Genomic DNA, 12,676 nt, shown 5'->3' on the forward strand with positions numbered 1-12,676 from the left:
TTTGGGTGTCGACTACTACCTTACACTTGGCTGTTGGATCAGTTCCATAGGATGTCCTCCTTAGAGGGGACTCTTGTCACCACCTCTCAGAGGGGGCAGCAAGAGTAAGGCAAGCAAACACAAAACCAATATCAAAATCAAAATCAATCAGTGAATCGCGAGGGAACACCCAGTGTGCTCCAAAACCCAAGTGGCAAAATGTACCTAAGAAAAATAGGTGTTACCAAGCAAATGCCTTGGGTACTTTGGGGTGGGACACCTTAGGGTAAAAGAAAAATTAGGCTTGAGTTATCTTGACAATCTCTTCATGGCTCCAATTTTGGGCCTAAGAGGGGGTATTGAGCTAACAATGTGGTGAGCCCATTCTGGATTTTGTTTTCTGTTTACCGTTTCATTGGTTTAGCCTGGTTTCCATCTAAGGAGGCAGCCCATTCCCTGGTGTGTTTATGTAATTTTTAAAATTTTATATCTTTAGGAGGCATACAGTGGGTTTTGGGTATATTTTTGGTTCATCGATTACTACAGGTGTGGAGCGACTTCTCAATGCCTGTTCATCTGACATTTCTATAAGGGTTAGTGGATTTTGTTTGTGTTTCCTGTTTCGTTGGTTTAGCACTCAGCACTCACTGTATATAAATGAAATCAAATCAATGTCTGCACTTTTTGTAAGCCCCCTGATCTCCAGCAAGCATAGCAATCTATGCCATACAACCATAATCACAGTTACTGTTTACACCAGGCTCATGATTGTGTTCAGTGTTAGTACACTAACGTTCAAGAGTACAGTCACTGTATACTGCAGGATGTGTCCACTGATTCAGTGTTTGAAATGCATCCACAATTAAGTGCAGTATTAGTTTCAGGGCTGCATCACTGTCAATACCGCATTACAGTGCTATCAGTTTGCGTTAGTTTGCTCTTTTAAGTGTAGTATTACTTTCAGGGCTGCATCACTGTCAATACCACATTACAGTGCTATCAGTTTACATTAGTTTGCTCTTTTAAGTGTAGCATTACATTCAGGGCTGCATCACTGTCAATACCACACTACAATGCTATCAGTTTGCAATAGGAGTCATGTGCAAATTCACTGAAATTACTGAGATTTGGACCATGGCTGTCTTTCAGAGATTCATTGACCACATTCTCAGCATTCACACTGCAGTCACTTGCAGGTCATGCAATCCCAAGACATTTACTGTTTACAGTTGCTCACTCAGTGAATGCAACCAGGACCTGTTAGTTACATCAAAGAGCATTAACATCAGAAAGCATTCACACCAGCACATGAGAAAGCATCCTGTCAGTTGTCAGAGGGCATTCATGCCAGCATCTACATCAGAGTTTCAGAACTGCATCATGTAGCTGCCTTTCATGCCAGCACCACACCACTGCCTTTCATGCGAGCTTCACATCAGTGTCTTTTCAGCTTTAAAAAGTGAAGGAACTTGCTTGATTGTTCAAGGATAGAAAAGCTGTTGAATAAGCTGCTCTTTTATAGGGTCCGAATGCAAGAAGTACGAAGTATTGGTGATACAGATGACCACATGATAAAAGTACATTACTTTAAAACAATTTCAAATATTAGTTTACAACCATAACTTGCTCCCTAGAGTCATTAACACTCCTGGTTTGGTCTCCATTGCCTATCCTCTAAGTGAGGCTCACAACTGGACTGGATATGCCACATGTTGCATGCAATTTAGTGCCATGAAGCAGTTAATTGAGTACTAGGTGCGACATTGCACATGAGCAAGGGGACAAAGGTGGTGGAAGTCAAGGAGAGACTTAGTCTTTAGGGACTCAAACTGGCAACACATCACACAAGAAAAGCAGTCTTCCCCCTAAGCCATATCAACGAACACCAAGAGGTCCAGCTTTTACATCACAACAATATTTATGGTTCCATAATGACTTATTGAGCAAGGTCCTACAATTAGAGCTTCTTTTCCATCACAGGGGGATTACCTTACATTTCTATGACATTATAATATCAACTACATAAAAATTTCAAGGTTTCCCTCCATTTAGATGGAAAATTTTTGTCTCCTAGGCATCCCTGTAAGGTCCTCAATTAAGATGTGTTGAAAGTTTGAAGAGTTGACCCCTCAAAACTGGGCAGCAAGATGCATGAAACTTCAAGGGTCTGCTAGTAATGATTATAATATTATTCTTTGCTGTTAATCATCAACATTTTTGGTGGGCATACGAGACCCATTTTGACTAGTTTAATTTGTTAAACTACAATAGTAAACTGCAAGACCTTACATAAACATGAGCCAAAGCTTCCTCTGCAGTGCAACGACGAGCAGGGTTGAATGCAAGCATTCGTAATAGGAGATCAATGGCTTCATCTTCTACAAAACCTATAAGGTTCTTAGCCAAATTTCCAGCCTGCAAGAAAACAGAAAAGTATTGGTCTCCCTCCTTCCCTCTCCCCCTCCCTCCATGCTTGTGCATGTGTATGCATGCATCCATGCGTATGTGTGTGTGTGAGGGTGCTATCATGAGAACAAAAATGTCATTGTAATGCATCATTACCAGAATACAGTCGTAACTCTGAGTTGCTTATGAGACCAGGAAAGCTGTCGTGAATGCTCAGAATCTGTGTGTGAATGCTCAGGCTCATGCCTATAGTACTATGGTGACCATAATCTGAAGCACTGATGTGAATGCAGCATGTAATGCATTATGCAGCCTGTAATAAGTTGTCAATACAACCAGTAAGGCAGACCTATATGTAACACCTCATGCAATCTTGACACAATCTGAAATCCAGTCGAGACCTCTCCCCCTTCAACGCAGTCATAAATCACTCTGAAAATTGTGGCAGCTGTATCTTGGAGATCACATGCACATTTGGAACACTACTTGGAAGGCTGGCCCTGCTTGTTCTATCAGAGTTTGGAGGGAACATCTACATGGATGCAGATGTGGGAATGCCTCAGCAAGCTGTGCAGAGTAGGAGGGTGGAGATCAATGCAATGATCCCTCAAGAGTTGCTCCCCTCCACCCCCCCCCCCCCCCTCCCCCGCCAAAACAAAAACGACAAAGAGTCTATGCAAGCTAGGCCTTGGCTGGGCAGCCTGTTTTCACCACTAGGCATCCCTATCCAAATAACAACATTTAGGAGTAGCAGTTGTGGATCTGGAAGGGTTGAGCTAGAATGGACCCAGAAGAGACGAGCTCACTTGCTTCTTCAGTTTCGCTATGGTGGTGAACTTCTTTGCCTACATGGCACGTATCAGGAAACAATTTTGATGCAAGATGACATAAACTAGGCTCCCACCCATAGACTACACTAGGACCTAGGCACTACATAGAATCATGGTCCCTTCAAACGACCTTCTAGAAACAACTATGGGATGGCTAGTGGCCGAAGAGGGTCTCGTACTTCCTATGGCTAGTGGCCCATGGAAGTCTAGTAGTAGGTAGCTACTTTATTCAAATTAACAAGACAAGGATTGCCAAATTGCTCAAAGCAATGCCTAGCGACCCAAGACATTGTGGCCATGTGAGGTAGCTCACCTGGCACAAAGAGGAGTTTGCAATATCCTCTATCAAGGAGAGTCTAATCTCTATTCTATAACTTAGGGAGCTTTTTGTTGGTAAGCAATGCCTAGCAGCCCCAAGGCATTGTTTGTGGCCATGTGAGGTAGTTCACCTAGCACAGAGAGGAGTTTGCAAGATCCTCTATCAAGGAGAGTCCAATCTTTATTCTATAACTTGGGGAGCTTTTTGTTGGTAATCAATCACCCAGGGCACCACTTACTCTATGATGTAAAGATGCGTGACACGATCTTCATTATTGAAGTGATTCGTGTGCAATGGTAAGCTTGTAGCCATTGCCTAACTAACACGTGGAGCCCAAAGCCCGGCAAAAGTTGTAATTATGCCTAAGAGATACTAGGTGGTACCCGGTGTTAGATTTGGGCCTAGACCAATTTATTGGCCACTAATATCAATGGTGACACTAGAGACTAGGCATTAATTAATTAATTAATGCTAATCTAAGGGTCAATAACTACTCACGAATCCTTGGAAGACAATTTGGCCTAGCCAATTTAATTATTGGTTGGTGGAATTAATTTTTTTTATACTAGAATAATTATTAAAATATTTTTTAAAATTAATATTCTGAAAATTAATTTAATAAGCTGGATAATGCTGAAATGGGATAAGAAGGCTGTCATTCGGCAAGACTTATCCATGCAAGTGGGAAAAACCTTTATAGGGATTGGCGGAAGTCTATTCCAACCATTATGAGAGAGAAGGAGGCTCTTAGAGAGCAAGGAGAGGCTGCTGATGTGATTTACATCCACCAAGGATAAATCCTACAACATGTGACATCAATTTGGAGCCCTCTAGGAGTAGGTGACAACAACCCAAGGTCCTTCTGGTGCAGATGACAACATACAGAGGGCAGTAGTCTTTCTGGTAGTCCTAAGGTATAGGTGATAGCTTCCATGGCTATTTGAACAGGGCAACAGTAGCTTTTCAATGTCTCTCACCGTGAAACTCTGAAATTTCTCTCTCTACAACATTCTCTCTCATCCCCCAGCCATCTCTCAAGTTATCTCAACATTATACAGCAATTTGAGCCATTAGAGGAAAAGATTTCAGCCAATCTCTACTATTAACTCTAATTTACAAAAAAAGTTAGGTTTCACAACCATCTTAGAATACATACTCAAAATTGAGAACCTAAGACTTGAATTCCAATAGCTGAAATTGAGGAATTTCAAGGAGATTCAAGAGGCTAGCCAATCAATATCTGATTTGGGGTTGAATTTGTCTTTCAAGGAGCACAGTGAAAGCCAATCCCCAAGCAAAGCAAGAGGCAAATTGGTTTGGAGGCTTGTTGGGCAGTTTTGACAACAAGAGACACCTGGATTAGTAAAGGAGATCAAAGGTTCTCAGTTATACTCCTTTCATTTGCAATACAAGATAAAGAAATACCACAAGCAACGCTAGTTTTGGGGCCAACAAGATATCCAATATCCAAGATTAAAGTGGTAAAGTGTGCATTTTAGGTTTACAGGGTTCACACACATAAGCACAGCTCTCAGATTTGTGCATATTTATGCCTAAAAATTCGCGGCTTTCCTAGATTTGATGTTGTTTATGCATAAGAGTAACATTAGAAAGAGAAATTGCAGAAATTGTACACATTGGCCTTGAAAAGATAGGTAAAGAGCTTAAGGCTAGCTGGAACAACAACTCTAACTGGGTGAAAGATGAATGATGGATGGCTGTGAAGGGGTTTAGCTTTTATAGCCCGTGAAGGCCGTTAGGTCAACCTGACCGACCTACCATATGAGCCTTCACTAGTTAGCCAGGGAATATTCCCTTTACCATCGGGTCAGGGGCGATGTCCCCGGACCCCAAAATAGGGACCCCTTTTAACTCCCTTACCCCTCAACTCGATGCAATGCACCTCAAGTTGCTACCAGCTTAACCACTCCATCTAACCCAAAGATTAGACCCACAACGGTCACCTGGTGCACATTTGGACCCGAGAAATTTGAGGCTTTTTCAAAATTTTGCTCAATTTTTTTGTTTTATACTCTCAAGAATATATATTAATGCAATTGGAGCAGATTGGTCAGTGAAATTTTGGGGCTTTTGCTGAAATTTGTGAATTTTGGCAAAATTGATGTGTGAAATGCACATTGGCGATATTGTTGAAGCAATCTTGGTACTGTAAGCAGTGAAATTTGAGTTTATTATCTCCAACTTGTGAGATTTTGAAGAAATTGCAGACAATTTTGGTGTTTTTTTGTGTATTAGAAGTGCTTTTGGGTACATATGTATGCAGTACACATGTTTCGCAGCTCCCATTGAGTTGATGTATTGCTGAATATTCATGGTGCAGCAGTCTTAGTGATCATTTGCAGATCTGGTATTGTTGCAAATGTATTTTTGGTGATATTGCTGAAGTGGGAGTCACCTTGCAGTGGTGTACGCATGGATTGTATGCTGAAATCTCAGTTATATTGATGAAAGTCATCCTTTCTACTACTGTACATGTATTTGGATCAAATCTTGCTCTTATCTCCTAAAATTTTGGGCTGAAATTAGCTGAATATTCAGCCTAATATTTACTATCATAAAATACAGCACTGGTACTTGGCACTTTGCTGAACAATGGCCACTAATGCTTCTAGCAACAGTGACACTAAATCCCTTCTTGAAATCAAGAGGTTTGATGGCATTGGCTTTGATTTGTGGAAGGACAGGATGCAAGGTATTTTGTCTCAAGGGGACTATGATGATGCTCTTTTGGAAATCAAACCTGCAGCTATGACAAATGAGGATTGGGCTAGACTCAACAAGAAGGCCATTGCATACATTAAAATAGTTGTGTCTGATGATATACTTACTGACATTAGCGTCTTGATACAGCTTATGCCATATGGAAAAAGTTGATGAACACTTATGAGAATACAGCTCCAGTGAATCAAGTGCATCTCATATGCAAGCTTGTGAACATGGAGTTGGATGAGTCTAAGCCAGCACCTGAGCATTTGAGTGCTTTCACAAGGATTTTGAGTCTGTTGTAGGACTCTCGTTTGCAGCCCTTCAATGATAAATTGAAGGCTATTTTCTTGTTGATGGCTTTGCCTGATAGCGAGGAGTATTTGATTATTTCACTAAGCAACAACCCTGCTTTAACCTTTGATGGTGTTAGGGGCTCTATTCTCAATGAGGAGATCAAAAGAAAGTCCACTAAAGAAAGCATTGATTCAACCTATCATCTTAGAGGCAGGTCACAAAAGAGGGGTAATGCAAGAAATAAAGGCAAAAGCAGAAGTAAAAGCAAAGACAAACAACAGGATGTTACTTGCTATTAGTATGGGCGTAAAGTGCATAAAAAGCCCGATTGTTGCTACTACAAGAAAGAGCAAGAAAGAAAGAAACAGCAAGGAAAGAAAAGGAAGAATGAGACAAAAGATGATGATGGCTCTCCCTCAAAAGAAGTTGCAAAGGCGAATGTTGCATCTAGTGTGGTTATTGAAGAGCTCTCTAACACTAGAGAGATACTTATTGCAGCCTCATGCAATGATATAGATGTTATGGCAACAGCAGGTGATATGCACATCACCAAAAAGGAGGTGATTGATGCCTTACTTTTAGCTCATGATGGGCTGTCCCAATCATGGATAGTGGACAGCGGTCCCTCTTTTCATGTTACTCCCTCTTTGGAGTCATTTTCTGAATACATTGCACGTTGCCTAGGCAAGGTTTACTTGGGCAACAATTATGCACGTGAGATAGAGGGTGTAGCCACCATTCACTTGGCCCTTGAAAATGACCAAGAGTTGATTTTATAGGATGTCAAATATGTACCTGGCATAAAGAAAAGTCTATTGGCACTTGGGCAGCTTGATGCAAGAGGATATTTTACTACCTTTGGTGGTGGATCTTGGAAGGTCCACAAGGGCTCTATGTTGATTGTTAAAGGCAGCAAAAAGGGGACTTTGTACTATTTGCATTGTAAAGCATCACTTGGCAAGTTTTTGGTTATGGCTAAAGTTCATTCACAGATCAAACTTTGGCACAAAAGACTTAGCCATATGAGCCAAAAAAGCCTTTAGGTTCTCTCCTCTTTAGGGAGATTTGATGTAAAATGCGCTGGTCTCGACTTTTGTAACGATTGCATATATGGAAAACATGTTAAGTCTCCTTATTACTCTCGTGTAGTTAAGAAGTCTAATGCTCTTGATTTAGTACACTCTAATGTGAGCACAATGGCAGTTATTTCATATAGGGATGCACGATACTTTGTTACTAGTATTTATGATTTCAGTAGAAAGTCATGGGTGTATGTGTTAAAGAGCAAAAAGGAAGGGTTGGATGCCTTTTAAAAGGTTTCATGCTTTTGTTACCACATAGAAAGAGCTTAAGTTAAAAGCTATAAAAATGGATAATGGAGGTAAGTATGTTTCTAATGAGTTCAAAAAGTTTTGTGAGATGCATGGCATTAAGAGGGAGTTGACAGTCCCTTATAATCTTGCATCAAATGGTGTGGCTGAAAGATATAATCGCACACTTTGTAAGAGAGTTAGATGCATGCTGTCCACAGCTAATCTCCCGCAACAGTTCTGGGGAGATGCTCTTAAAACTGTAGTTCATGTATGCAATCGCTCTCCCAATCGTGCATTGGAAAATGGCATTCCTGAAGAGGTTTAGTCTGGCAAACCTACTTCATATTGCCATTTGTGTGTCTTTGGTTGTGATGCCTTATGTGCATGTTCCTGTAAATCAAAGGACTAAACTAGACATGAAATCCATCAAGGATATCTTCATGGGATATGGAGATGAGGAAGAGATGGGTTATAGAGTTTGGCTTACTCAGGAAAAGAAGATAGTACGCAGCCGAGACGTAGTATTTAATAAAGCAAAGTTGCTGAAAAATGCTACATAGGATGACCTTGACAAAAAGAAGGTCAAATTTCAGCATGAACAGCCAACCATTCAACAACCATTAGCTAAAGATTCTGTTCCTTTTGATGCTGAAAATGAGCAGCAACCTATTGTGCTACAGCTAGAAGATAATGGACAGCAAATAGATGCATGGGATGGAATAGGAAAGCAAGAAGAACATGCTGAAAACAGGTTACAGTAGTAACAAAATGCTGAAAATCAGCCACCAGGTGATGGTGTGCAAATACCTAAGGATGTAGGCCCATTGTCTAACAATACAGATCATTGGGTAAGAAGGTCGACACGTCAAAAGGCACAGAGGTTTCAGCCATCTTTGGATTGCATTTTATTGACTAATGAAGGTGAGCCTCTGACATTTAGAGAGGCACAGTCATGTGAAAACAAGAGAAAGTGGGAGCTTGCTATGCAAGAAGGGATGAGGTGTCACGAGAACGTGAAAATTTGATGCTTTGCTTATGTTTAATTGACATTTGATTAAAGGATTAATCAAATGTGCAATTAAAAGATGCACATGTGTTACACATGTGAGGTGCAAGCTACTTTTTCACAGTTGAAGGCCAAAGGACCCTGTGAAAAAGATGGGTGTCAAAGGCAAAAGTTGTAACAAGTTACACTTGTTAGATTCTAGGTGAATTTTGGTGTCAGTTTGCCCATAGGACCATTAATTGGCCATTAAGTGTCAGTGGTGACACTAGGGACTAGGCATTAATTAATGGATTAATGCTTGTCCAAGGGTCAATTAACGCATGGGACCACTTTGGGTTGCAAATGACCTAGCCAATTGATTTTTGGATGGGCAAGGTCAATTTTTTGGGCATGGATTAAGGGCTGAATTAATTTTCAAAATTAATTAATTTTGAAAATTAATTAAATGGCTGGAAATTGCTGAAAATGGATTAAGAAAGCTGCCACTTGGCAAAACTTTCCCATGCAAGTGGGGGAAAGGTTAAATAGAGCTGAAGAGAGAGGGAAATCTCGTTTTTTCATTTTGGAGCTGTTGGAAAGAGGTGTTGGACTGTTGCTGCCAGCTTCTGGGGCCATTTCCCAGCCACTGGAGACCATTTTGGTGATGGAGATTGCATATTCTTGACCTTGGGAAGCTGGCAATCGCTGTTGATGCACTTCCTCCTGAAGATCACAGTCTCTGATGCTCCTATTGTTGTTGATGCATCTGTTTGGGGCTTGTATAGCAGGGCAGCAGCTGATTTTGGTCAGTTCTTCGCGACAAATCTCAAAATTTTCTCTCTTTACAGCATTCTCTCATCTCCGTCAGCCTATGCTCAGCCATTTTCAGCAATTCTTAGCCATTTGGAGGAGATCTCAGCCATTTTTTTGGTGGGCAGAAATTAGGGTTTAGCAGCCACCTTGGGATCCGTACCAGAGATTGAAGGCTCAAGGGACTAAAATCAGCAGCTGATAATTGAAGATTATCAAGGGATTTCAGGAGCCAGCCCATCCCAAATTGATTTGGAGTAGCATTTGGCCAGCCAAGGGTCAAATTGGAGAAGAAGTCCTGGGTGAATCAAGGGGCAAATGACCCAAAAGGATTGCTGGTCATTTATGACAGCAGTTGTTGGTCATTTATGACAGCAAGAGCAATTGGTTAGCAGGAGGAGATTGAAGAATCTCAAGTTGTACTCCTTCCAATTGAATGAAAGCTAAAGAAATACCGCAAGGGGCACCAATTTTGGGGCCAACAGAGTGTCTACTGTCCAAGAATGTTATGGTAAAGTGTGTATTTCATTTCATGTGCATTTATTTATTGCTGTAATTAACTCTTAAATCAGGTTATCACCACCCATTCCAAGAAGGAAGGCTGGTTTCATGAGGTCTTTGTATGTGAATAACACATGGGAGCTTGTACCTTTGCCCAAGGATAGGAAAGCTATTCCTAACGATGGGTTTACAAGGTGAAATGTGTTGATGGGAAGCCCAAGTACAAGGCACATTTGGTTGCTAAGGGCTATACACAGAAGGAAGGCATAGACTTCTAAGAGGTTTTTTTCACCAGTGGTGAAGATGACTATGCTCCATGTTTTGTTTGTTCTCACTACATCGTTGGATTTCGAGTTGAATCAAATGGATGTGAAGACTGCTTTTCTTCATGGCGACCTGGATGAAGAGTTGTACATGAAATAGCCTGAAAGTTTTGCTATTCCAAGGAAAGAGCATTTGGTTTGTAAGCTAAAACGCAGCTTATATGGGCTGAAACAAGCTCCTAGACAATGGTATAAAAAGTTTGATACCTTCATGCTCAACCATGGATTTAAACATAGTCATGCAAATCACTGCTTATACACTAAAAAAGGCTGATGATGGAAGCCTTATTGTTTTGTTCTTATATGTGGATGGCATGCTGATTGCAAGACAACATAAGAGTACTTTGAATGCTCTCAAAAGGCAATTAAGTTCAACCTTCTCGATGAAAGATTTGGGAGCAGCCGAACACATTTTGGGCATGCGCATTAAAAGAGATAGAGGGCAGCACTTATTTCTCTCACAAGACTAGTACATCAGCAAAGTACTTGACAGATTTAATTAGGTTGATGCTAAGCCTCTTGATGTGCCTTTACCGCCACATACAAAGCTTAGCAAAGCTAATTGTCCAAAGGATGTTGCAGCTGCTAGTGCTATGAAGGGGATACCTTATGCATCAGCTTGTGACTCTTTGATGTATGCCATGGTTGTAACTCACCGTGACATTGCTCATGCAGTGGGAGTTGGTAGTAGATTCATGTCTAACCCTGGCAAGCCACATTGGAAAGCAATGAAATGTATCTTTAGATACTTAAAAGGTACACAAGAAAAGTGTATATGCTATGGAAAGGGTACACTAGAGTTGTAGGGATTCTGTGATTCGGACATGGCAGGAGATCTTGACACTAGAAAATCTACCAGCGAGTATGTCTTTACTTTGGCTGGTAGGGCTATTTCTTGGTGTTGAATGTTGTAGAAAATTGTGGCACTGAGTACTATAGAGGCTAGATATATTTCAGCCACAGAAGCTTCCAAGGAAGCAATTTGGCTTAGCTGTTAGGTAAAGGATTTTGGTTTCTCTTCACGTACTCCAGTGCTTGGTTGTGATAGCCAAAGTGTCATATGTCTAGCTAAGAATGCCATGTTTCATGCACGTACCAAACACATAGATGTTCAGTACCACTTCATTCGACAGGTCTTGGATGATGGTCTTGTCACACTAACTAAGGTCAAAACCCAAGATAACCCTATAGATGTTCTCACTAAGAGTCTTGCAAAGACTCAGTGTGAGCATTGCATCCGATTAGTGGGAGTTGGCTAGCTTAAAGGTACCACTTTGGGCCTTTAAGTGGGAGGTTGTTGGGTGTAAAGTCCCTTCGCGTGTAAAGTCCCTTAATCTCCGTGTGTATATACTTATACGGGTGTGAACACAACCTTATTTGTACCCTAACATATAAATATATTTTATTCTTTGTGTACCATGACTTTTTTGGGTACATTCATCTTGGGATTCACTCTCACTCTCAACACTGTTCCTGTTCCATTTCTGTCTTGTATTCCATTGCACACTCGCCCCAACAAGAAAGACAACACCCCACCTTCACCTTCTTTAGTTTCTCCTGTTCCAAATTTCAGTCTCATGTCGAAGAAGGAGTTTGAAGAGTACTTGCATATCACGCATAGTTGAACTTACACCTCTTCTACCAGCTTTGCTACTCCATCCAAACCGGTTGGTAAGGCTGGCTACCTCTCCAATCATGGAGGACATCCAACATGTGGGATGGCTAGCGACCCATCTTCATCATCTCAGCTAGGCCCAATGTCAGGTTTGTACAACCCCTTTGTACTCGTATGAATCAAAACCCTCTCCTATTTCTCCTTTTGGTTTGTAGGATCCATATGACTTTTTGTATGTACACTTTAGTAGAGGGGGCTCTCGAAGCAAACATCCTTCATCAGGTATATCCACATCTTCTATTTCATTTGAGCATGTAAGCCACTCTTCTCAAATCCCTCCCATCCCACTATCTTCTAGCCCACAGATCGACTTCCTCTCTTCTTCATTCCAAAACCTTGGATTACACTCCACATCCGCATCTTCCACACTAGGAGTTTGGAACCTCTATTTCCACTCCTAGCACATTTTCATTCTCCATTCCATGCTCAAACTTTCCCACCACCTCACATCACGGAGCATCGTTACAGGGAATCCCACCCTTTAACATTGTCCCATTCACCTACCCTCAAGCCA

The 12,676-nt window shown here is 41.2% G+C and overlaps 1 protein-coding gene across 5 annotated transcripts in view; it reads right to left on the reverse strand.

Annotated features, from left to right (window-relative positions):
- The window catches only part of LOC148010940 (mitogen-activated protein kinase HOG1-like), a 49,026-nt gene that overhangs the window by 18,584 nt on the left and 17,766 nt on the right, over positions 1 to 12,676 (reverse strand). For 4 of the 5 annotated variants that reach the window (XM_087672262.1, XM_087672259.1, XM_087672261.1 and 1 more), the window contains one exon: positions 2,269 to 2,394. The exons of the other annotated variant lie outside the window; for it this stretch is intronic. In XM_087672262.1, coding sequence (XP_087528388.1) covers positions 2,269 to 2,394 — 126 coding nt within the window. The remainder of the gene's footprint in view (positions 1 to 2,268; positions 2,395 to 12,676) is intronic. 5 annotated transcript variants of the gene reach the window in all.

The sequence above is a fragment of the Lygodium microphyllum genome, chromosome 29, assembly GCF_053477565.2.
Source record: "Lygodium microphyllum isolate KBCC chromosome 29, Lygodium_microphyllum_v1.1.10, whole genome shotgun sequence".
NCBI classification, from domain to species: domain Eukaryota; kingdom Viridiplantae; phylum Streptophyta; class Polypodiopsida; order Schizaeales; family Lygodiaceae; genus Lygodium; species Lygodium microphyllum.